The 26956-nt window shown below is 42.2% G+C and overlaps 1 protein-coding gene across 16 annotated transcripts in view; it reads right to left on the minus strand.

Moving 5' to 3' along the window:
- CLIP1 (CAP-Gly domain containing linker protein 1) overlaps window positions 1-26956 on the minus strand; it is a 126498-nt gene that overhangs the window by 44954 nt on the left and 54588 nt on the right. For 7 of the 16 annotated variants that reach the window (XM_040443944.1, XM_040443946.1, XM_040443942.1 and 4 more), the window contains 9 exons: window positions 22276-22400; window positions 21370-21592; window positions 16702-16899; window positions 15981-16084; window positions 13181-13241; window positions 11870-11902; window positions 8476-8580; window positions 3752-4696; window positions 1848-1964 (listed from right to left, as the gene is read on the minus strand). In XM_040443944.1, coding sequence (XP_040299878.1) covers window positions 1848-1964; window positions 3752-4696; window positions 8476-8580; window positions 11870-11902; window positions 13181-13241; window positions 15981-16084; window positions 16702-16899; window positions 21370-21592; window positions 22276-22400 — 1911 coding nt within the window. The remainder of the gene's footprint in view (window positions 1-1847; window positions 1965-3751; window positions 4697-8475; window positions 8581-11869; window positions 11903-13180; window positions 13242-15980; window positions 16085-16701; window positions 16900-21369; window positions 21593-22275; window positions 22401-26956) is intronic. The other 9 variants (XM_040443950.1, XM_040443949.1, XM_040443958.1 and 6 more) reach the window with 6 other exon arrangements.

Here is a 26956-nt window from a genome sequence, read left to right on the forward strand (position 1 = left end):
GTTTGAGCCCCGCGTCGGGCTCTGTGCTGACAGCTCAGAACCTGGAGCCTGCTTTGGGTTCTGTCTCCCTCTCTCTCTGCCTCTCCCCTACTTACGATCAGCCTCTCTCTCTGTCTCAAAAATAAATAAAACATTAAACAACATTTTTTAACAAAATAAAATGTACTTAAAAAAAAAAACTTTCTAAAACCAAAAAGGGCCATTGCTCACCCACTCTTTTCTAAACATGACAGTAGATAAAAACACTCTCCTGGTTTCCCTGAGATGAGTTTTGAGCTAGATACACCAACAACATTTCTAAATGAGTGTTTCTAACTATTTAGAATTATTTTAAAAACGGGTACATGAACCACACAAGTCCACCAAAAGCCCACACATTGTCCACCTGTGTTATTCCCAAAGCCAGATTTAGATGGCAAGTTTTCTCTACAGGGTACCTAGAGGGATATGCTAACTTACAAAAAAAAGTAAAGCTTGGGGAAGAGGGCAGAGAAATGGTATGAAACTCAAAACACATTTTCTTAAAGGATATCATATTAGAAAATTGTCATTCCCAGGCCAACTTATTCTCGAAAAGGTAGCTAAAATACTGTACATCAAAACTGTCCAACAGAATTATCCTCCATGATGGAAATATTCTATACTGCACTGTTCAATATGGTAGCCACTAGCCACATGTGGGTATTAAGCACTTCCTATGTGGCTGGTACAAGCGAAGAACTTAATTTTAATTCATTTAAATAGCCGTATGTGAACAGTAGCTACCAAAATGAACAGTGCAGCTATATATTTAACATTTGAAGAAGTAGTTTGTAATATTGGCATTAAAAAAAAAAAAAAGCAAATACTCATTCACCCCTGGAATTAGCAAAGAAGTGTAGGAAGTGGGGAAGAGGATGGTATATGGAGGATCTAAGACAACTGTCCCCTCCTGACTCATGTGTCTCTTACCCAGTTTCTCCATAATCTTCAACTCTCCATGATGTGTGCTTATGGTCGCTGGCCCTGACTAAATTCAGGGTTGTTGGGTTTTTTTTATGTTTGTTTATTTATTTATTTAGAGAGAGAGAGAGACAGAGTGAGAGCAGGGGAGGGACAAAGAGAGAGGGAGACAGAGAATCCAAGCAGAATCCACACTGTCAGTGCAGGGCCCGTTGCAAGGCCCGAAATCACGAACTGCAAGATCATGACCCGAGCCAAAATCAAAAGTCTGACGCCCAAGCAACTGAGCCACCCAGGTGCCTTGTAAGTTCAGTTTCTAATGCAGGAAGTAAGGAGAACAGTTGAGAAAAGGTAAGAAAAAGTTAAGAAAAAAAATGTCTCACAACTTGGGATTAAGGCAAGAGGATATATGTGAAAAGAAATGTAATTTCCTGGGGTGGAATGAACAGAGTTGTAAGAGATGATTCTTTGAATTCGTAGACTTAGACAGCACCCTGCCTTGCTAACAGAGGATGCCAATGGTCCGGGACAGCTCTCTGCAAAGTACGAGAAAGCAGTCAAGACCTCATTATAAATGAAAGTTAACGTGTTGGGTGTGTAACTTGGAAGGTCCCTGTGTTTAGCAAAACTAAGCAGTCAATAATATGCCAAAGCGACCCATTTATCAGAAGCAAAGGCTAGATTTTAAAAAGGAAAAAGTAATGCCTACCTTTATTGCGAGTTGTCGATTTGATCCCATTCCCTTCAAGGTCATCAGCCAATGACTAATACACTCAATTTCAATCAATACTTTGAAAGAGGAAGGAAACAGGTACAATACTTCCTTACAGAGATTTTTGTTTTTAAAACAGGAACCATTCAAATGGCCAGAAACCCTGAGAGTCAGATTCCCAACAGGTACTTACCAAAATCTGAAGTTCTTTCTCCAAAGCCTCTTTCACTTGACTGACTTCACTCAAGTTTTTCTGAAGGTTATTTAGTGTTAGCTCTTTCCCCTGAAGCTCCCTGGAAATGTTACTAGCCTACCGTACACAGTGACGTGGCACAGGAGTAAACGAACAGAAGGAAACAAAAAAGAATGAATGAGAAAGAAAAAATAAAAGAAACCTAAAAAACATACAAGAAACAAATACAACCAAACAAAACCGAAAGGAATAAAGGCATGGGTAAAAAAATTACTGCTTTTCTTTTTTTGTGGTTGTTAACTCTAAGAAGCCAATGACTTTTCACACAATCCGTTTCTAGGTAGCACAATCTAATGGCTATTTAAAACAGTCAAAACAAAGTATTTTTCTATACCAAAATTTGGAGTATCAGCATGATCTAAAGCAGAAAGCGCAGACACTTACTTTCTAAGTGGGTAAGTTAAGCAATTTCATTTTCTGGACTTTAAAATCCATAAAGTAGGAATAACGGATACATGTGACCTATGTTATTTTCTATCTTTGTATATGCTTAAAGTATTTCAACACTTAAAAAAATAAAGAATTTTAAAATCCACTGGACAACAGTCATCAGAAATTGGTTTTCATTAAATTTGGATGTAAAAAAAGTTGACCAACCCTTAGTTAGCTTCATATTGCTCTACTAATTGATTTCTGTGTTTTGATTGGTATTTTGGATCCAAGTGAGGAGATTTGAGAAAAACTTCCTGTAATTAGCTTGTTATCTTCAACTAACGTTAGTTACTTAGTGACTTTTCCTTCTGTCTTCACATCTCCCCGTTTAACTTTACAACCCTTTGCTAACAAAGCAGTTTCTCCTGCAAAAAGCTCTTAACATTCCTCATCAGTACTAGTACTCCCGCTAGTGGCAAGAGGGCTGCGAAAGCATCCATCCCTCAAACGGTTCTTAAAAATGAAGGGAATATTTGAAAAGGCTAATTAGAAAGGAATGTAGCTGACAAACGTTCCATATAATTTCCTGCACCTTGACCAAAAGCATACTTGTCAGATCTTTCCTCAAAACGGTAGGGAACAGGGGCACCTGGGCGGCTCGGTTAGGCCTGCAACTATTGGTTTCGGCGGCTCAGGTCATGGTCTCATGGTTCGTAGGTTTGAACCCCACATCGGGCTTTGCACTGACAGTGGGAGCCTACTTGGAATTTTCTGTCTCCTCTCTCTGCCCCTCCCCCACTCATTCTGTCTCCCTCTCAAAATAAATAAACTTCTAAAAATTAAAAAAAAAAAAAAAAGGTGGGGAATAGAACATGATCTCACTGTGGTATAGGAAAAGCTCCAAGGAGAAAGAAGTAGCGATGCCCAGGGCTCCAGGCTCTTAACCTTATTTTGCTGTGAGTATTACTTATCATAGAGTGTTAATTTCCATTAGTCAAACTCAAGCCTGAAGGTTCACAGTCTGTTTTTATATATTACCTTATGGACAAGACAATTACGTAAATGGCAAGGGAGGAGGTAATCTTTTAAATTTCTTTCCTCTCCATTTATTTATCTTAACACCATCACCTTAGGGAATTCTCTGTTTTAAAAAGATGACAGACCAGAACCAAGCTTCAACAGGAAAGCGTACAGCCTGGCCCAGAGACAAAGTCTAAAGTTTCCAGATAACAGGAAACCAAAATAAACTCACATAGTTGAGCCAGTGTTTTCTCTAATCTCCTCGGAAGAAACCACACTCAAGATACTCAGAGGATGCTACACGCAGCTGGGAAATTTGCCGGCACAAAGCAATGTGCTATATAATAGAATCGGGAATTTGGAAGGTGAACGAGCTCCACTCAAAAGTAACACACAATGCAAAGCGGGACGGACAGATGGAAACTTAAAGGATGGAGGACGCCAATACGAACCTTGCCACTTTCAGTATTCTTTTCAATCTCTAAATTTGTAATCTGTTTCTCAGCTGCCTCAAGCTGCTGTCTAAGTTTCTCGATTTCCGATTTACCTTCGGAACTGGCTTTCCGAAGCGCATCAAGATCCGAGAGCTTTTCTTCGGCAGCCTTGAGCTGTGATGTAAAATTATCAATAACCTTGGTTTGTTCACTGCATTTGGCTTGTAGGACCTCTAGCTCCTTTACCTTTATTTCAGCTTCCTGCAATTTGTTGAAGGTGTCCTCCATTTCTACTAGATGCTGATCTTCTGCTTCATCCAGCTTCGCCTTGATGGCTTCTAGGCTGCTCTCCTTCTCTTTAATGACCGCCATCAGCTTAGCCCTTAGGGCTTCTATCTCTTTGGCGTGAGCAGACCTTTCAGAGTCTTGTTTATTCTGCAGATTTTCTATTTCGTGCTGGTAATCTAGTCGCATCTTCTCCACCTGTGTTTTTAACTCCGCAAACTCTGCTGTCTCCGTTCCGACCCCTTTGCTGAAGGACACCTTTAGCTCCTCCATCGCCTGCTGGTGCGACGCGATGGCCGTCTCCAGCTTGGACTTCCACAGGACTATCACGTCGGAATTCTCCTTGTTGGCATGATCGAGCTTACTTTTCAGGGACTCGTTCTCCTTGGAAAGCTTCTCTGTGGCAGCCTGAAGAGCCTTCATCTCCTTCTGATGTGTCTCTTCACGGGCTCCAAAATGCTCCTTCAGGGAAGTGATTTCTCTCTGGTGGTCAGCATGGGCAGCTTCTGATTTTTCTTGCAAAGAGCTTATCTCTTGCAAAAGGGAGAGCGACATGTCAACATCCCCAGTGGGCTTCTGGGACTCCAGTCTCCTCCGCAGCTCAGCCACCTCCTGCACTTTCAGTGCTAGCTCTTTTTCTAGCTCCATTATACGGGACTTTTCTGACACTGTAGCCACCTAGTAACCGCAGCCCAAAGAGAAACAAAGCATGTCAATAACCCATCACTGGTAATTTCCTTTAACCTTGAAGATCTTTAATAACTCCCCACCTCAGGCAGCGGTGAGCTACAGCGAGCCCTCGTGCTCACCCACCTCTAGCTGCCATCACAGAGGAAGCCCAGTTCTGAGAGCTCCAAAGTAAGTCATCATCTTGGGCAAACTTCCACCATCTTGAGATGCTCAAGCAACTGAAAACTGATATGGAATTTAACTTGCTCCAAGCGATTTCTTTTTCCTCTAAAGAAACTTTAGAGAAGTGCCCATCATCTGACAGGTAAGTTGAGGGAAACAGTAGCTTTCCAATTTCTTGTTTTATCTGCCTGCTGGAAGAAAGAATCCTCCTCATTTTACCTGTTTTTTCCCTACTCTGCTTCACCCAGGATGTGTAAATGCTCATCTACCTGATGCAGCTGATTTTAAAGCTCTGTGCTGTCCGGTATAGTAGCACACGGGGCTACTGAGCACTTGAAATGTGACAGGTGCTGGCTGTGTGAAATACACAGATTTTGAAGACTCAGGGGAAAAAAAAGAACAGAAAACACCTTGTTAATAATTTTTAGACTGATTACATAATGAGATGATATTACTTTGGATATACCAGTTTAAATAAAATATATTACTCATTTTCTTTTTCTTTTTATCTACTAAAAAAGTATGTTCGTGTGGGAAGCACAGAATTTTCAATTACATATATATGGTTAGTATTATACTTCTGTCGGCTATGATTGGTATAAAAATGTGTGAAATTACCTATCAAATGTTTCAATTAATACCACATCAACTTTAGAATAAAAGCTTCACCTGGATAATGAAGAAATAATTCATTAACCTGTTTTTTTAGGAAGACAAAATGAGAACTACTACTTACCTGCAATTATACACAAGAATCTTTAGAGATTACACTTTTTAGATTTTAGAATTCTATTGGCATTTTAATGTACATATCTTGTTCCCCTAACCCAGTGGTTCTTAGATTTTAGTATGCAAATCAATCTCCTGGGATATATGTCTAAAAGGCATATATATGTATGTCCCAGTACTTTCCCATGTTTTGATTCTATTTAGCTCTGGGATAGCACCCAAGAATCTGTTTTTAAACAAACTCCCCAGGACTATGAAAAACACTTTCTTAAACTGTGTCCTTTTACTCTTAGGAAATTAATTCTGATACCTGTTAGCCAGTCAGAGTAACACACAAAATATGTGGGAGATGATACCTTTGGGCAGAAAAATGAATTATTGGACTAACCTGGGAAAAAGAAGGGAACATGAATGATTTAAAAACCAATTTTAAGGATTAAAACTCCTCCAGGTTGAAGGTTCTTCTCCCTCACTGCCTTCTAGTGGGACAGAAAGTCACCGTTGTTTCCTTCACTTTCTCTGCACACCTACAGGCTGTGATATGGAGAGACACTAAGATGTCCACCAAGACTAGGAAAAGAAGACAACCGGGTCTCCAAAAAAACTGCATAAGGAAGTCCGTAACTATTCCAAAGCTGATTGTAAGTGTTATGCTTCAGGGTTATAGATGCTCCAGCTTCAAGAGGTTAATTTATTTATATACTTTTTTCTGGGGCAGGGTGCCCGAGAGTTTGTTGCCACAAAATAAGGTACAAAACATTGATAAACCCCAGTGCTTCAAGGTCAGGAACATAAATTAAATCCAATAGGATAAGAATCTGTAATTAGTCACTATAAAGCAAACTGAGGAAATATCAAGTAAAAAAATAAGTCAAAATAATAGTGTGATTATCTTGTAGCATTTTCACAGCACTTCTGTTTTTCATTTTATTTCCCCAAGTCTGCCCTCGGGCGAAACCACGTGTCTGCCTCTTCCACCAGGGTCAGGCCATAAAGTCAGGTATCGTTTCCGAGTCTTGCTTCTGTCTCCAGAAGCTTGCTTATAAACTGGCCTTACTGGCTTTTAGGAATTCTAAAGCACTTCCTAAAAAGAAGGTAGGTGATAAGAAATTCAAGAGGCTCACTGGTTGGCTTCACACTTGGCCAAGCAAGAGTGAGGATCAATAGAAGACATGACTTGTTACAGAAAGAAAATAGGTTAAACCTGAGATAATTGGATAAACCATGCTGTAATGGATACCTTCTTATCGACAGCAAAAACAAAAACAAAACAAAAATCCACCCAAGTTGTTTACTAACTTATCTACATGGGAAGAATTCATGGGCTAAAAAAAAAATATATATATATATCATACATATATATATATATATATGATATATATATATACACACACACACATACATACATACACATACATACATATGTATATACATGTGCATATACATATATATCCTTCCTTCAACAGCCATTCTCACTAAAGGAGCCCAATGTTATCATCAGTCCCTTGTATTTCCCAGATCAAATCTTTGGCTCTCAGGTAACAAAGAAACAGCACCAAACTACCAGGACTTTTTTCTTACCAAATACACAGGCAGTACCTTTACTCTTGAGGCCAACTGAGAACATTTTCTTTCTTCTTAAGAAACAAAAACTTATGATTTAGAGAAGAAAAACCATTCAATTATCTAGATTTTCAGATCAATGATTTCTCAGCAAAGGAAATTTCCTCAAGTGCTAATAATTCAAAAGAAAAAATCATGCCAAATTTGATCAGAGACAGTGATTTTTGAAATTTTAAAGTTAACAATCTGGACAATTTAGCCATTGACAGTCAAATTCGTGATTTAAAAGGGGTGTGTGTGTGTGTGTGTGTACACATGTCCTCTTATATGTAAAGGTATTGGATTATTTCTTAAATATTTCAGCACAAAACTGCCTCCATCCTATGGTGGTCAAGAGCACAGACTTTGGGGACCATTGCTCTAGATACAAATCCTGGCTCCACTATTACTGTTAGCTGTGTAACCTTGGGCAAATTATTTAATCTCTCCATCTCTCGGTATCCTCATCTGTAAAATGGTGACAATACTACCACTTCCCCTGGGATTGAGGTGAGACCAAGTAAGTGAATACTGGTGCAGTGTTCAGAATAGTGCCCAGCCCCGAGTAAGCACTATATAAGTGCTTTAATACGTAAATAAATGAAAACATGACTAACGCATTGGCTCGGAGGGCCAAAGACAGTGAGCTGGGGTTGTAGGAAGCCATGCTGGTCCCAGCACACTTTTCCCTCCTGCTTGCTGAGATTTTCACCTACTGGTGACAGAAAGGAGGGAAATACAAGACACACCAGCTATCAAGAAAAAAAGGCCAATGGGATCAAAGTCCTTAACTCTCATTCAAAAGAGCCAGCGTTTCAATTCCCCCAAAAGGCCAGGGAAGAAGGCAGGAAAAAAGAGAGGGAAAGTAAAACAACAATAGCAAAAAATTATTCAGAAAACCCTGTCACTGGGAATATGAGAACAAGAGGACAATTGACTGCTCGTGGCAAACTGGAGAAACGTATTTCAAGGTAGTAATACAAAAAGCCTCAAATGTGGTTGTGGACGTCCATGCAGTCTATACAGTTGTATTGTTTCTGATCTTGATTTTGGCTGAGTTAACCAAAGGTATGAGTCTTTACCTTTGACGTAGGATTCGACATGAAACACCTGTGTCTAACCATCAGCCTAAGCTCACAAACACCTGAACGGCACCAAGACCAAACTCAGGTGGAACCACTGGGTCAAGGCTTAGGCCAACTGCAAGGCACGTCCCCCGAGGCATCACCATTCACATATATGGATCTGCTTCATTAAACAGTGAAAACCATTACCCTAGTGTCTTCTAACTCCCTCTGCAGTTTGTCAGCTTTGGTCTTTTCAAAGAGCAGGCTCTGTTCAAGCTCCTTAATGCGGGCATGCTCCAGTTTGGTCTGCGTCTGTTAGTAAAAAGGAAGAGGAAGAGAACACAACAGTGCCACCATGACATGCCAGCACAAGAGGAGAGACAGCGGCATGCAGGCTGAGCCACCAGTACCTTCCGCCGAAGGATGAACAAAAAGGGGAATGGAGAAGGGCAGAGGATGGACTGAGATGGGGAGGCTGGGGGTGAGGATGAACGCTACGGACAAAAGGATGAGGTGGGCAGGGGACACAAGCTAGTCTACTGAGAAAGAAAACAAATGAAAACATGAGGCAAGATGAAAAGTGTCAGATGCATGCAGCCAAATATAAGTTATATTGATAAGTGAAGTTTATCAGCACAAATTAGAATAGTTAATATTCCTCTAAACTATTGTTTTCCCTCCTCCCCACAACAGCTATTTGACATCAATGTGTATGTAACTGACTCGGTGACTTTGAAAAGTGAACTGATCCTCAAAATGATCACTTGTTAATCCCCTAAATATGCAAAACATGTCATAAATCTTATAAGAGTTCAGTAAGTCCCTAGAGCAGATCCTAGCACTCTGGCATGGAATTTGATGTGAACAAGTGTGGAGAGTTAAACCTAATGAAGGGAATCTAGAAACCAGAGCTGAGAAAAATCACACCGGTGGCCTTTGTGGAGATGAGCGAAACGGGGCTGACGTTTTTAGCAACATTTCCTAATTCCCTAGTTTCCTTCCAACAGTGGGTTTTCCAAAAACTGGGGCGCCTGGGTGGCTCAGTAGGTTGCGCATCCGACTTCAGCTCAGGTCACGATCTCACGGTCCGTGAGTTCGAGCCCCGCGTCAGGCTCTGGGCTGATGGCTCGGAGCCTGGAGCCTGCTTCCGATTCTGTGTCTCCCTCTCTCTCTGCCCCTCCCCCGTTCATGCTCTGTCTCTGTCTCAAAAATGAATAAACGTTAAAAAAAAAAAAAAAGAAAAACTATTTTGTCACCAGGGAAAAAACGAGGAGATCATATTTACGAGGGTAAAGTTCAGTAATAATTATGCTACATCCCTGAGACTCAGATCAGGAGAGAAGTTTAGAGCTGATAAAGGGCTCATTTTCTTGATCCTAGGATGAAGTAGTTACCAGCTCAGAAGTGAGAAACGGTGGTTCAGCACAAAGGTATTCATTTGAGCTCCATGCAAAAGGAGCTAGTCAGATCCTAATGTGTTTCGAAACTCCAGAGACTCCCCATCATCACTTACTTAGACATTACCTGATGGAGAACCCAGAAAGCAATCTCTTTCTAACAGCAGACAGAGACTTCATCAATTTGAAATAATCTAGGTATCAGTCTGAATGTACCTCTTTCCCCACTCACCTGTCCACTCAAGAGGTTACCAGCATAGTCAACTGATTGATAAAACCTACTGATAGAGCTGCTCCCAGCAGCTTCTAACTACTTATATCAATTGTAGTATTTTTGTGGTTCTAACTGGTCAGATCTATGTCTGGACAATTACAGGCAATGAGAAAATGACAACACACTCTAAATAAAGTAACAGAAAGTAACACAGAGCTTAAGTAGAAGGTAGGATGTTTTATGTTGAAAACATCCTTACTAACTCCAATGGTTCTCTAGGGATTTCAACACATTCCAAAGGTCACGTTGCTTGTGAACCATGTATAAACCATCATGGACTATTCAAAAGGTGAACAAAAAAAACCTTTTTTAATTTCTCCATCTGCTTCAGCTCTTTACACTCAACAAAAATAATGGAAAAAAAAATTCAAAACCTAACTGTCTGGATAGTCCCCTTGGTCCACATGTGCCTCAGACAGAAGTTGTTCAATTTACCTGCTTTTACAAGAAAAAACAAATCTAATCCAGATCTATGTAATTGGGGTCACAGCCTCAAGAACCGAACAGTAAAACTAACAGTAAAAAGCAAAAGGCAACAGAACCTTTCTTCACCTCTTGACTCCAAGTTCAGTGTCCTCTGGGTGAAAGGTCACTACTTCCAGATAAAAAAGCAAGCATCTACTGCAGCGTGACCTCCTTCCCACTCTGAGATCTTCCAGAGATGACTGCTGTACCTCCTTGCTGGCCAGTATGCACACAAACCAGCTGGGCTCTCTACAGCTGTGTGTGAGCAATCAGCAGCAGGGGAACGAGAGATCCACGTCCGTGCCACGGTGTGCGGTAAAAACGTTACACTGGACAGGACAGCCCTCCTTTTAAAAGTATTCCTTTCTCCCAGGAAGACAGAGCATCCCAAGAGGAAAGTCCTGGGACGGGGACTGAGAGGGAAAGCAAAGGCTCTGCGAGAAGCACACAAGAAAGGCAGGAGGGAGGTCCCATGCAGACTGACACCGGATGCAGCGGGAGCCTGTTTTGGGAGGACAGAAGAGACCCAGATCACTGAAGTAGCTTCACAAAAAGGAAACCTTCAGAACGCAGGCTTTTTTACAAGCTCGGTCTTGAATTGTCTATTTCAGCTGCCAGGTGGTGGTAGGAAGAAAAAGCTTCGGTTTGATTTTATTCCCTTATGGTGGTAAAACAAAGCCAAAAGCGTTTAGGTTCTTTCAACTGGCCTCCCAGCTGGCAGATGCACAGCTCACAGGGTGCTTTCGAGGCCATTTAGGTGAGATCTGTGTTGGGTGTTTGATTTTAATCAGAGGGAGGAAGAAAAAAACACCTTCAAGCCCGGTAGCACAGCTACTAGAAAAATCTCATTTCAATAATAATAAATTTAAAGCACATAGCATCTTCACTGAAGAATGCTCCTCTCTAGTGTCACCAATTAGGGAAAATACTGCAGCAACAAGCAGACGCTTGAATTTCTTGTCACCTGCACTGACAGGCATTGGCCGACAGTGGGAGCTCACAAAAAGGCAATCCGTTCTGGCGCTCAGAATGCCCTTCTGCTCTCATTGGAATAAAATCAGACCACTGGGGCAAACTTTCCGAAGAAATTTCTGTAATCCCTCCAGCTAATATGTTTTATGTTTCTGTTAGCTATCATCTTTTGGAATAATTCTATTAAAATTAGAAGACGTTATGAATTAAGAGAAGGCCAAGCACCCAGATAAAATCCTTTTTTTTTTGGCAAAATTTATCAACAAACACTTGCTTATGCATTAAATACGTAGATTTATAGAGCTTAGTCATTACATACAATTTCTTCTGGATACAAACGTAATTGCTGTGAAAGCCACATGCACAGAAATATTAAGGTCAATGTTTCAGGTCAGATTACGCAGTTAGTATTTGAGTATATCAATAAGCATTTTAATCTGTCATCAATCTGTGTTAACAAGGGAAATCTCCACACAGTTAAGTGCCCTCTTACATTCTCAGGATCTTCAGAAATCTGGCTCTTTTGCTATCAGTAAAAAAATAAAAAAATTAAGCAACAACAAAAGGAGAGACTCCACTGAAGTTTCCATACGTGTTAGGGTTTCAATATAACTCTGATTAATTTCAAGTGAGTTTATCAGACAGACTATACTAACTCAGTGCTGATGGAAAGGTTTTAACTTGCACCTCCCCAACAAACCCTGGGCTGTGTTCCCCATGAATAAGATGATGATATGAGACTTTGGGGTGTTTTTAAATGGATGGAAACAACATGAAAGTCAACTAAAGGAATGTGACTATATATGAAATGAGTAAAGAAGGTGACTATTGAATTATTAATAATCCATTAAATTCTGGGCCTACAACTCAGAAAATGTTTTCCTTGCTCTCTGTTGTCAACTGTAAAGACAACTGCCAAAGAAATCAGTTCCTATTTGGAAGGGCCCCTGAAACGTAAGCATGGTGTGGCCATCAACAGACTCTTAACTTGTAATGTATATTCTTAACAAAATGTAATGTATACCCTTAATAAAAATGTATATTCTGAGAACTGCACAGGCAAGTGCAATTTTTACTAAAATATTAATTCAATACCAGAAATCTGCAGAATTTGAACAATTTAATAATTTGTATCTGTCATATATCTAGCAGTGGTTTTTAAAGAGCATCAAAATCATTTAGTTCTGGCATCTAATTAAAAAAAACTGATATGAATAATTGTTAAAAGACGAGAAACTTGATGCTAAAGGAAATCTCTGCGAATTAAAATATGCCATGGAAGTCAAAGAGGCTGAAATACAATTTGATCTTGTTTTATCCTCTTGTAATTACTTCACAAAAACAACTAAAACATGCATTTATTCCTTTTACAGGGTTATGAAAAATTTATTCTGCCCAGTTGAAAAGCAAAGCTGAGATAAAGCAAAAAACTTTGTTTTGCTCTATTATGATGAGGTTAAACATGCTTTTTAAAATGCCATTTCTGACCGTGAGAGGAATATCTAGAATCTCACTTGGACACACTGCCAGATTTATGACTTGATAAACTCCAATTCAAGATTTTGGATTTTGAAGCACGAGGAAAGAGTAGTAAAAATCTGACTGGGCCACTGGAGTTGGGACAGCACCGTCACAGGACAAGGACGGGTGCTGGCACCTGAGCCGTAAGCTAGGCCCATAGCCCAGCCGGCCAGAGCCCCGGGCTCCTTCCCTTCCCTCTGCCGCCTGTCCTGGCAGGATCATCCCATCCGTACTTGTCAATACTGGTACCCAGAAGAGCTGTAGAGAGCTGGAGGGCTTTTACCTCAAGATCGCCTTTTGTGATGGATTCTTCCTCAACACGGAACTGAAGGTCCTCAACCTTCCTGTGGAACAAAATCAAAACAAAGCACTTCAGGTAACCAAGGAATATATTTGCCTTACCAAAACAAGAATCTATAATCAATACCCTGGTGAATGTAACAGATGATAGTGGAAGAAAAGAAAATACATTTTTAGGCACCTCGTTTATAAATCTAACAGCTCTTTGCTATTTAGGAAACTTCAAAGTTTTAGCCAGATACTGATTCCAGGAGACATGAGTTAAGAGTTGAGAAAAATCCACTGGTTTTCTTCTGTCACAACCACCAGAATGAACCTAATCAAGACAAGATCAGCCTAAAGGGAAAAGGTCGGATTACCACAGGAATAGGTTTGAGATTCCAAGTCTGTAATTTCTACTTTACAGTAACAGAACACAGGGAAAAGTGGCATAGAAAACAAATCTCTCTTGGGGCTCCTGGGTCGTTAAGCACCTGACTTTGGCTTAGGTCATGATCTCACAGTCCGTGAGCCCTGCTTTGGGTGAGCATGAGCCCCAGCCCTCACTTTGGGCGAGCACCAGCCCCACTTCGGGTGAACGCGAGCCCCACTTTGGATAAAACATGAGTCCCAAGCGAACCCCACTTCTCTCTCTCTCCCTAACCCTGTGGGATTCTATCTGCCCCTCGCTCACTTGCACCCTCTCTCTCTTTCAGAAAAAAAAAGAAAACAAATCTCTCTTTATACCACCCTACATCTGATATTTTATGGTGAGGTTAGCAGGCTACCCACACAGAAAGCCCCAGGACAATACCAGTACCTGTTCTAAGACTGGGAGAATGAGATTATCAACAATTTGAGTCACATCCCCCCTCCCCCCACCCATTTTAAAATCTCTAATTTGGGTGTGGGTCTCAACCAATGCTATCACCAAGTCAAGCTGAAGATTGACAAAATCCAGGTAACATCCATATTACAAATCTTCACAAAAGTGAGTGTAAGGAAGAAAAGGGGACAAAGTTCATAACCTATGTGCAAAAACCAAAACTGTCAAACTCACTAGCCTTTCTGGCAAAATTAAGAATAAAAACATCAGGGCGCCTAGGTGGCTCAGTCAGTTAAGCATCCGACCCTTCATTTTGGCTCAGGTTACGATTTCATGGTTTGTGAGTTCAAGCCCCATGTCGGGTTCTGCGCTAACAGTACAGAGCCTGCTTAGGATGCCCTCTCTCTCTCTCTCTCTGCTCTGCCCCTGCTCACATATGCACTCTCCTTCTCAAATAAACATTAAAAAAAATTTTTTTTTTAAATAAAAATTCTAGGGGCGCCTGGGTGGCGCAGTCGGTTAAGCGTCCGACTTCAGCCAGGTCACGATCTCGCGGTCCGTGAGTTCGAGCCCCGCGTCGGGCTCTGGGCTGATGGCTCGGAGCCTGGAGCCTGTTTCCGATTCTGTGTCTCCCTCTCTCTCTGCCCCTCCCCTGTTCATGCTCTGTCTCTCTCTGTCCCAAAAATAAATAAACGTTGAAAAAAAAAATTAAATAAAAATTCTACTCTTAAATCAGAAATATAATTGTAAATAATTTATACCCCTCAATCTCACTGGAAGTGTGGGAGGACATTTCTCCTGCCCAGCAGTCAGCAGATCAAGAGCTGGTTTAAGAACCAAAGCAAATGGTACTGTTGCCTTGGTATTCAGAAGGGCCTAGAAAGGCCTATTACTATATCTCATTTATTCATAGCCATTTTTAGGATGTGAAGAAAATTTCCTACATATAGCACTTCTCCTTCTAGTAAGAAGATAATTTCCTTGATAAGAGACTCTATTATACCTCCACTGTATTCCGTACCTCAGTGGTACCTCTCACGGTCCTAAACATACAGACCAGATGGCTACTGAATTAAGTTGCTACCATCAGAAATGACAAGATGGCGGCATTAAATGCAAGACAGGACAAACGTCCTGTTGTCCAGAAATGTTCCAATGGTTTCCATGCAGACACCTTGTTCAGAGACTGTGTTAGTTCACAGCCTCAAGAAGCCTCTGAGAACCAAACTTGCTCTGTCTCACACCATTTAGCACCTGATTCCATCCTGACCTGGATAATCCTCTAATTGCTTCACATGAAAGTTATGTTTTCCTAACAAGGTACTGAGTTTCTCAAGGACAGGGCCCTCGTATCACTTACCAGACGGAAGAGTTTTATTTAGATACACAGGTGTTTCATAAATACTTGGTCACTTTGGGGACGCCTGGGTGGCTCAGTCGGTTGACAGTCTGACTTCAGCTCAGGTTATGATCTTGTTCGTGGGTTCAACACCCGCAGTGCGCTCACCGTTGTCAGTGTGGAGCCCACTTCAGATCCTCTATCCCCACCTCTCTCTACCCCTCCCCCATTCATGCTCGCTCACACGCTCTCTCTCTCTCTCAAAAATAAACATTTAAAATACATACATACTAGGTAACATGGACCCAAAATGTCTTCTCACCAAAAACGGTTCCAGGTGGAAGCAGGGTTTGAATCGACTTCACGACACTAAGGCCAACCTCAAGAGGATGTGTGGCACACAGCAGGTGCTCAACAAGCAGCTGTTAAATTTAGCAGGCCATGTCTAGATAATTCCAAACTTCTCAAAAAAAAGTCAAATCAAAGCAAACCCTCCCGGCACAAGATGAAGAGTTGACTTTCTACCGAACACACAGTCACTCCTTTGGTTCTAGGGCTTGACACCTTAATAAGAATGTTTTCCTAAGGTCATTTAGAAGGAAAAGGCCACACTTGCAGTAAGGAACAGTTTGAGGTCACCTTTTCTCCTCTTCAAGTTGGTTGAGAAGCTCCACCTTCTCCCTGTCAGCAGCCTCCACCATCGTTCGCAGCTGGTCCATCTTGGCCTCCAATTCCAGGACATGCTGAGAAAGACAAGGGTGTCAGTGAGTGGCCTCCCTCGGACCCAGACACAGGCCCAGGGATGCCTCCAAAGAGCTACAGCTAAGTGGTACCATTGTGGGCGGGTATGACTCTAAAACCTTTTCACAGTGAAATGCTTTCTATAATCTTTAATAGGTTACTTCTCGGCCGCATTCCTGGAAGCTAGATGATGAAAAACCACACCATTAAAGCAAAAGAGGGCAATGGTACAACAACGCTCATCTTTTTTACGGCTGAAACGCATACAGAAGGTCATCTACAAAACAGGAGTTGCAATCGTTGGTAAGGTCCCAGTAAACAAGTTCCCCTGACACAGGCCAAGAGGCCTGGATGTAAAGACCGAAGGACTACGGTAGACTCAAGAAGAACAAAACTGCATCTTTATGATGATACAAAGTGGTACCCCAGGTCACAGCTTCAAACAAGCCCAGCAAAGATATTTCTACTCATTTCCAGTGCTCCCAAGACTAGCTCCCTGGCTCCAAGCACGAGGTACGCTGCTCAGCCTCCTCCCTCAACTTAGAAAGCTCCACCATCTCCACAAGATCAGCTTAGAACCCATCACCATCTCCGAAACAAGGTCAGCACCAGACTTCACCTGGTCGTGTCCGTCCCGGGCCAGAGCTAGCTCCTGCTCTATTTCCCCCACGTGGCTCGTGGCCTTGGCCACCTCCGCCCTCTCTAGATCCCGTTCAGCCAGCAGCTGCTCAATGTGCTGCTGCTTCTCCTTCAGGGCCTCCTGGAGGGCAGTGGTGCCGGAGATCTTCCTGGCGTAACGGGAGGAGGTTTCAGTCAACTGCAAAGGAAAGTTAAAGAAGTGAAGGGCGATGATGCTATCGGGGATGCGAGGAGGGCACGAGGCATGCATGGCAGGCGTCTCCTCAGCAAAGCGAAGGTGCTGCCCCTGCTCCCAAGCTTGCCAATTATTAGGAAAAGCTTTTCATCAAGGAAGCAAGACAGCGTGCGCCTCCTGATTGTAAACTTCACAAACAACACATCAATGTGAGAAGTCATGGAACAATCAGAAAGATGTTTAGAAGGAGAATAAGTGGCTCACATCAAATGTACCCTGAGCTCAGCTGACAGGGACTTGTAGGAATCTAGAAAAATTCCACAAACCCATTTAACAAGCTTCTGTTACCACCTGAGCTTCATTAGTAGTTTTCTTCTTCTTGTGACGTTTTGGTCAGTCTTTTGCTCCTCAGACTTGAGGTCGAGACTTTCCAACTTTCTCTAACTACCATTAAGTAACCAAGAGGTCACCCTTGGAGCCAAAAACCGTCCTCTTATTGATTAAACGGTTGGATTTTGTCAGGATTTTCTTCATCTTTCTTTCAAAATGAAAGGCACAGATAAAAAAGAATGAAATCTTGCCATTTGCAACAATGTGGATGGATCTAGAGAGTATAATGCTAAGAGAAATAAGTCAGAGAAAGACAAATACCATATGATTTCACTCATATGTGGAATTTAAGAAACAAAACAAACGAGCAAAGGGAAGAAAAAGAGAGAGACAAACCAAGAAACAGACTCTTAAGAGAACAAACTGATGGTTACCAGGGGGGAGGGGGGAATGGGGGAAATAGGTGATGTGATGGGGATTAAGGAGGGCACTTGTGATGAGCACCAGGTGTTGGATGGAAGTGTTGAATCACTAAATTGTATACTTGAAATTAATTTAATTTTTAATTAAATTTAATTTATTAATTTAAATAAAAACTTTTTTAAACAAATGAAAGGCACAGTAGATCTCACCCAGGAATCCAGAACTTGAAGACCTGAATCCCAATCACCAGAGGGATTTATGAATATCAGACGAAGAGGAAAACTCTATCTGCCTTAAAAAGTGCATGTGTGGGGCGCCTGGGTGGCGCAGTCGGTTAAGCGTCCGACTTCAGCCAGGTCACGATCCCGCAGTCCGTGAGTTCGAGCCCCGCGTCGGGCTCTGGGCTGATGGCTCAGAGCCTGGAGCCTGTTTCCGATTCTGTGTCTCCCTCTCTCTCTGCCCCTCCCCCGTTCATGCTCTGTCTCTCTCTGTCCCAAAAATAAAAAAAAATAAAAAAATAAATAAAAAGTGCATGTGTATGGGGTGAGTGTGCATGTGTGTGGGCAAGTCCACGCGTAAGAGAAAGGGAGACAGAGGACATGCAGAGGGAGGAAAAAGAGGGAAAGAGAATCTGTGGAGAAAGAGGAGGAGGGGATGGGAGGAGTGGTAAGGGGATTGGAGAGGGAAGGGGAGGAGACAGAAAATAAGGCAGAGCAGAAACGCGGTGGGGGGAGGGGTGGAGAAAGAAAGCCGCCCGGGGCCTCCGTTACTCTGTGCTGTTCCTCCACACTGAGGCTAATCGTTCAGATAAAAACACTGAGAAAACAACCTCCCATTATGGCAAGGGATAATGTGTGCAAGTTGAACAGCATTCTTCCAAGTGAGGCTCCAGGGGCTGGGAGGGAGTTCAGGAAAGGCCTCATCCCTTGGCAAGCATTTGTCCAAGGCCGTGGACTTAGAGATCAGATCCCTGGATCTGGATCAAGTCAGCCCTGACTTCATCTCCTGCAATCAAAGCCTTGTTTGCCACTCGAATGCTCTTCATGCGTCTATCTGAGCCCTCGTCCAGGAAGCAGACAGAGTGAGGATCTGTCATTAATAGTTAAGACAGTTTGGGGCTTGACTGGATTCCTTTACTCTTAGAGTTTCTATTTCTGCTTATTTCTATTTTGTGAAATTTCTTCAATTACATAAACATACTGGGGCAGGGGGAGTGTTCTTTTAACCATCTGACCTTGACTTTCCAATTTCATTATATGGTTAAAATTATACTTTCTCGGTACTAACTTTTCTTCCTGGATAAAGTAGATCTGAGGTTCCCTGCACAGAGATAACCCAGGGTGCTGCAGCCAAGTCACTGGGCACTGTGGAAGATTTTCAAATTTCAAGGGAAACACGGCACCACCGGTTGGACACCGTGCAAACTACCAGCTTGGGGCAGTGGAGTTTGAGGCAACTGGACTATATTCCTTTCAATAACGTTGTGCCTTCCCAAAGCCACGCCTTGGTTGCTGCCATGACAAAAAGCCAATACTGTGCAAATCAGTGACACAATCAATGTGTCAGAGGAAACGAAGGTGGCAGTTTTCAGTAAGACTCCAAGGTTTGACAAGCATGTACAGTGCCCAACAGGACCATACAACCTAACACTAAGCTTGATCATTTACGAATTAACTAAAAATCCTTTTTTCTCGGGGCGCCTGGGTGGCTTGGTCGGTTAAGCGTCGGACTTCGGCTCAGGTCATGATCTCACAGTCCGTGAGTTCAAGCCCCGCGTCGGGCTCTGTGCTGACAGCTCAGAGCCTGGAGCCTGTTTCAGATTCTGTGTCTCCCTCTCTCTCTGCCCCTCCCCTGTTCATGCTCTGTCTCTGTCTCAAAAATAAATAAACGTTAAAAAAAAAAAATTTTTTTTTAAATCCTTTCTTCTCTCAATTAATGTGTATCATTCTTTTTGAACAACTACTAACTTGCTAGAACATAAATATTAACTTGTTTGTCCTTAGCTGCTTCATAAACAGAATTGCTATTTCTTTCCGCCCGGGGGCCCTATGAAAAAATAACTCTTAAGGGGCTGGGAAATCAGAGCATTTGGGCACCTCTGTGCTCAGTACTTCGGAGGATTCTACGTTCAAGAATCATTAGACCTTTCCATACATATGCATGGGATTATTCTGGGGAGATAGATTTCTAGGAAGTCACTTTTTCTGTATTTTTGGCATATTCTTTTATGGTGATTTTTGGTTTAGAAACTACAGCCACCCTCAATAAAGATATACAAAAACAAGCTGTTTTACAAGACAAGAAGACTCCTTTCTCTCTTGTCACTTTTCTTCACTGAGTGAGGTGAACTAAGAACGATCAGGACTGGTCTGAAAAGAGGAGAGGTTGGGAGGGAGCAGGGAGAGCTCGGTTGTCTTCCAAAGAAATGGACACTTACAATTACAACATAATAAAAGTGACTCAAGAAAGAATTCCTAATCCAGAGAAGACCCTTGCATGGACTTGTTCCTGGATTAACAAAGTAGACTAGATGTCCATGTGAGTTTGCTGAACGATGCTCTGTCCAAAGAGGGGTGGCTTCACCTCTATGTCATTGTTCTTATCAAGCTTTTCTTGTAAAAGTCCATTTGTAATTTTTCTCTTGAAGATGTAGACTTTCTTTTCATATGTGAAATGAAATAGTCCAAGCAGGTATTTATTTTACCTGAATTTAAGAGAAAGTCCAGCTGGCTGGCAGAGGAGCACTCCTCCCCCACCCCGCACTAGAAGGAAAGAATCCTCCCCCGTTCTCTTCCCAAGGACTGTGGACCGTGGAAGAGAAGGCAAAACGAGACGGCAGGCCAGCAGCCTTACTTCCGATCACACCATTTAACATCCTCCCTTCTGTCTGTAGTTTACGGTCATTAACACAGAGATCCAGAATTCAGTCTGCAGCGCAGTCTTATGCTGCCATTACAAATCTAAACAGTGTTTGCCTCACTTCAAGTAAATAAAGTTACTGGCAGGAGACAAGACAAGAAGTCATTGTTCTGACCCTAATAAAACACTGCATTAACAAACAGAATGAGCCACCACTGCCTATTTTAATTCTCATCATTCTATTTTTACTGACCTAATGGGAAAAAGGTGGAGAGAGGAAGCGGAAGGGAGAGGAAGAGATGGAGACAGGAGACACAGCGTGGCACTTCCTAGCATCCTTGCAAGTTCTGCTTGTTCTGCCGTGTGTCCTCTGGCGCAAGACAGGAACATCCCACACACTAACCGCTCTCGGTGGGTTAGACTGTATTAACACGCTACCTAAATTCTAAGAACACGCCTTTTCTCAGAATACTTTAGTTCCTTCAAATTGTTTCAAGTCAGAGAGGCCTAAGTTGTTGAGGAAAACGATCCCTCCCTTTTTCCTGTCATTCTTGTGCCCAAAATAATTTCAGAGAAAATCACCCCATATGTTAGACTCAACAGTAGTTACTACAGACTCACCAAGAACTTGATACATCTTAGAGCCTCAAGAACCTGGAAGCAGAGTTCAAAACCCTATTTCAAAATCTGTCTTCCTGCTAAAGCTTTGTTTTATGACATCTGGAACGGACCTCCAACAAGCTACAACTAACACTCAGTACAAGGCAAGTTAATAGCTCCTAAAGCAAAGCAGGTCCACCAGCAGCAGGCATTTATCGTGCCTGGAAGGGAGAGGCATGCAGTGAGGACGGGGAGGCTTACTAATCCAGTACGGCTGGGTTTGCTGCTCACGGAGGAGGCCACTGAGCTCATGGAGCTGAGAGACGAGGCAGAAGGGCTGCGCTTCAGGCTGGCGGGCGTGGTCGCCATCACTCGCCTCACGGCGGCAGCCTTGGCTTTGGCCGGTGTCGTGGAAGGGAAACCAATCTTGGTTACTTTGTGGACAGGAGCAAACAGGCCATATTTGGGTTGGCACTGAAAATACCTTTAGAGAATAATAATAAAAGCAGTGACCAAAAAGACTTAATTACAAGAAATAACAACTATAAGCAAAAGCATAGTTTTCTGGTTATAACTCATGACTGGTTTGCTGTGAATTCTACCAGAAAGCTGGGGTGATCAACCAGCATGTAGCATTCGCATGTATGTAGGCTGATAACCTTCAGGATGTTTTAGAAAACACACTAAAAAATAACAACATGATACACAGAGACAGAATTACTGATCTGTTACTAAAGATCTACTAAAGTACAAGGGAATAAATAGATCTACTATCTGATAAACCTGTAACAGAGGGGTTCAAACTATGATGTGTCAATCTAGGTTCATTAGTTGTAACAAACGTACCATCGGGTGGCAGGATGTTGATAGCTGGGGAGGCTGTGCACGTTGGGAGCAGGGGACATATGGGAACTCTGTACCTTCCTCTCAATTTTGCTATGAAACTAAAACTACTCTAAAAAAAATAAATAAATTGAATGCCTGTTCAGAATTTACTCAGATGCATTATATATTACTAAAAGAAACAGTTAAAAGAATGTCTCCAATTCTGGTAGGGGGAAAAAAATCAGTAAGTGAGCCTTAAGAAATAAAAGTGCAGCTCTTGGTGAGATCTGCTTGAGCGTTTATATGTGCAAGAGGGAGGCAAGATTCCAACTCCAAACAAACCTGGTTCCAGCAACAGCCCCATCGTTCTTCCCAAGAGGCTCATCCAACTCCACACCACACCATTCCCCCTTGGCAAAGTCTGTCTCCCCAAGAAACCGGACTACGCCAGCCTTGGTGCCACCAACCTGGAAAAAGAGAATGTAAAAATAAAGAGGTGAACAGAATTCTATAGCTTAATCCTTTGCAGCTGCAACTGACAATTAAGCACAGAACTCTCCACCATTACCCTTGACGGCTTCTTCTCTTTGCCTTCTCTTCAGCTTTTAAAGAGCTTTCTCCAAACACTGGTAAAGTTTACCTGAATGATTTATATTACGAGAGTGATCTGATATGTCCCAGTAATGAAATAGCCTAAATAATATATAGTCATTGGGCTCTCCACCAAATTAATTTGTCCCTTCATTAAAAATACTTTATTATTCCAGAGGGATTTTCCAGCTTCAAAATAAGTATTTGGGAGGAACCTGGGTGGCTGAGTTCATTGAGCAACTGACTTCGACTCAGGTCATGATATCACGGTTCGTGGGTTTGAGCCCCACAACAGGATCTCTGCTGTCAGCACAGAGCCCGTTTTGGATCTGTCCCCCTCTGTCTGCCCCTCCCCCACTCGCACGGTCTCGAAAATAAACATTAAAAAAATAAGCATTTGCTACAAAAATAAAATTGGCACATCATTAAGGGAAAACAAAATTCATCTATACTCCTACACTGTGACAGTTGCTGTGTCTGTATTCTCATACTTCCTTTACATCTTTATCCACAGAAAACAAGACACATCCATATTAAGGACAGATACACATCTACACACATTTGCTTTTGGCCTAAGTATATGCTGCATGAAAATGTGAATTCTTTAAAACAATTTAACTCTACAGATATTTTCCACTGTGAGGCTGTTTGCTCATGACTAGTAAGATTACCATTCTTCACATTTTGTTTGACGTGAACTGCTCAGAGCTGTCAGTCTTCTTTAATGTGTAACTGTCCCAGCCGTTTGATGTACTATGCGAACATTATTTCCAAAATTACCAACCACCCTTTATGAATTATCCCTTCCTTTTCCATTACTTTTCTACTTCAAATACTCATTTTGCCACAATCTCTCATGGGCACACAAGAACGCACTGATGCGCGTGAGTCTTTCTACAGCTTTGAAAGTTCAGGATTTGTGCTGCTGCCACAGCATCACAATTACTGCTGCTTTATAATCTGTGTCACATCTGCTAGCGCTGTTTTCCCTTGCTACTCTTCAGATTGACTTTCCTTTTTTTAATTTTCTTACTTTGTTCTAGGCTTCCTTTATCTTAATTGCTTCTTTAGAAATTGCCTCTGTTACAAAGAGGAGTCACTGCAGGAACTTAAGAACATTACAAGAAAGAAAATAAATGTTTTGCCTGTATTCTCAACACCCCGAGACAGACCCTGCTATTCTGGTTCACTCCCCCCACCACACTGCAGCGGGCTAGGATCCCACAACACGGAGATACCGCGATAGGCACTTTCCTCACTTTTTGTTTGAGCTGTTCACCTTTTTCCTATTGATTGGGGGGAAAAAAAAAAAAACCTTTATACATAACAAACTTAAATTAATTCTCGAATAACCAATGCATTCTCATGGTTCCAAAAATTCTAAAAGAAATATGCATGGGAACGTCTGGGTGGCTCAGTGGGTTCAATGTCCGACTTCAGCTTGGGTCATGATCTCACAGCTCGTGAGCTTGAGCCCTGCATCGAACTTTTTTTTTTTTCTTTTTTAGAGCAGTTTTATAAGTGAAGAGCCTACTTTGGATTCTCCATCACCCTCACTCTCTACCCCTCCCTCTCTCTCTCTCTCTCAAAAATAAACATTAAAAATACGCATGGAGGGAAGAGTCTCCCTTACTGAACTCTTGTCCACACCTGCCCCACTCCTACTACATGGGAAGCATGGTTACTGATTAGCAATGCCTCCTTCCTCCTGGCATTTATACTTGCAGATGAAAGCAAATGTTAACGTATGTTCTTTTTCCTCCCTTTTATTTTTACACAAAAGCTAGCATTCTACATGCACTGTGCTGCACCATGAAGAATACAGAGAACTTCCTTCTGTTTGCAGTTGCGGTCATTCTACTGTGTGGATGTGTTCCAGTTTATTCAATCAGCCTCTACTGATAGTTAAGTAGGTTTAGTTAATTTAATACATTTAAAAATAAATAATTTTGACTAATTCTAAAACAAGTTATATTAACTTGGGACAGTAATTTATTACCGATCTTAAAAAGGAACCAGCTTTAGGGCGCCTGGGTGGCTCAGTCAGTTAAGCGTCAGACTTCGGCTCGGGTCATGATCTCATGGTTTGTGGGTTAGAGCCCCGCTTCGGGCTCTGTGCTGACAGTTCAGAGCCTGGAGCCTGCTTTGGATTCTGTGTCTCCTTCTCTCTCTGCCCCTCCCCAACATGTGTTCTGTCTCTCTATGTCTCTCAATAAATAAATGTAAAAAAAATAAATAAATAAAATTTAAAAAGGAACCAGCTTTTAGGGTTTTTTCTTTTCTTTCTTGATGTTCTCTGTTTTCTTGAATTCACATTTTATCTTTACTATTTCCTTTTTCCTACTTCCTTTTTGTTTATTGTTCTTTCCTTCCTAGTTTCTTTTTTTTAGTGTTATTTTTATTTACTTTTATTATTTTTCTAGTGTATATTTTTGAAAGAGAGAGAGACAGAGTGTGAACAGGTGAGGGGCAGAGAGAGAGGGAGACACAGAATCTGAAGCAGGCTCCAGGCTCTGAGCTGTCAGTACAGAGCCTGACAAGGAGCTCGAACCCACCAACTGTGAGATCATGACCTGAGCTAAAGTCAGATGTTTAACCGACTGAGCCACCCAGGTGCCCCTGTTATTTTTTTTAAGTAAGCTCTAGGCCCAACATGGGGCTTGAACTCACAACCCAGAGATCAAAAGTCACATGCTCTATGAACGGAGCCAGTCAGGCGCCCCCGCCTTCCTAGTTTCTTAAGACCAATACTACATTTATTTTTTGTCTTGCTTTTTAATACTAAAGGCATTTGTTTCTAATTTTCTCTGCATATAGCTTTCTAGGAGTTTGGGATGGCAGATTTTTTTTCAGCTTTAACCCTTTGTTGAAGATGGAAAAAACAGTAAAGCCTCAAGCCTATGTAGTTTTTAAAGTTTATTTACTGAGAGAGAGCGAGCGAGCACGTGCAACGGGGGAAAGGGCAGAGAGAGACAGAGACTTCCAAGCAGGCTTTGTGCTGTCAGCCCAGAGCCCAATGTGGGGCTTGATCCCACAACTGTGCGATCATGACCTGAGCCAAAATCAAGAGTCAGACGCTCAACTGACTAAGCCACCCAGGTGCCCCTCGAGACTATGTACTTTTCCTCTGAAAGAAAAACTTTCAGAGACACTGAAACTGATTCAAGGAACTAAGGGAGACGGTTTAAGGCACTTCAGGCAGGAAGGGCATGTGAAGGGTGACAGAGGGCAGGCAGTGCCAGGACATTACAGAAGCATCCTGGTGTCATGACAGGTACCAACGAGGCAAGACAGAGATGGAGAAAACTCCACGCAGGAGCCCTGTTGTATCTGGCCCTGCAACCCACAATGCCCAGCACAGCACAGAGGACCTTCAGAAAAACATCTGCAGAATAAATGGAAGGTGACCGTCTCCACTGGAGCCTACACAGAAAAGGCCACTTTTCCACATAAACTGACCAAAGGAAAAAGATCTCCTGTGGCTGAGGTTGAATGTGACATCTCAGAAGGGAGTAAAGAAAGAAATATGCTGACACACGGCAAGGGCTCTGAAGTTGGACAGATTCAAATGCCAGCTCTATTAACTGGTCAGGTTGCTTAATTTCTAAATCTCAGTTTCCTCATAAGTAAAATGGTAATGACTTTAGGGCTGTTGTGAGGGTCAAGTAAACCAACTCACATAAAATTGCTCAGAGCGGTGTCTGACCGTGTAAGGCTCCAAAAGATTCTAACAGCGAGTCTCTGCCCGTGCGAACCAGAATACTAGTTCTCCATCCGGCACAATGACTTTATGATACTCTTACTGGTATTCGTGGAACCTACAAATAGTCACCTACATAAAGCTGACCTCAGTGTTCTCCACCCTCCTAGATCACATCACTCCGAGCTGCCATCTACCCAGCATCACATGAACAGGACACAGGTCATGAAAGATGATACAATCTCATCAGATAATCTGTTGAATTCTTTGGGGGTGAGTCTAAGTTTACTGTCATGACAATCATTTTTCTACGAGGCGTCAAGCAGGCTGTGGTCAGTAAATAACCCAAGCAAACCACAGGCTTCATTTGGAAGATTTAAAAAAAAAAAAAAAAAAAAAAGCCACAGGGGTGCTTAGGTGACTCAATCCGTTAAGTGTCTAACTTCAGCTCAGGTCATGATCTCACCATTCGTGAGTTTGAGCCCCACGTCGGGCTCTGTGCTGACAGCTCAGAGCCTGGAGCCTGCTTCGGATTCTGGGTCTCCCTCTCTCTCTGCTCCTTCCCCCCACTCGTGCTCTGTCTCTCAAGAATAAATAAACATTATAAAATATAGAAAAAAAAATTAAAAAAAAAAAAAAAAGGCTCAGAGCCTGGAGCCTGTTTCCGATTCTGCGTCTCCCTCTCTCTCTGCCCCTCCCCCATTCATGCTCTGTCTCTCTCTGTCCCAAAAA

This window comes from Herpailurus yagouaroundi, unplaced genomic scaffold (assembly GCF_014898765.1).
Source record: "Herpailurus yagouaroundi ecotype Mexico unplaced genomic scaffold, PumYag 191, whole genome shotgun sequence".
Taxonomy (NCBI): domain Eukaryota; kingdom Metazoa; phylum Chordata; class Mammalia; order Carnivora; family Felidae; genus Herpailurus; species Herpailurus yagouaroundi.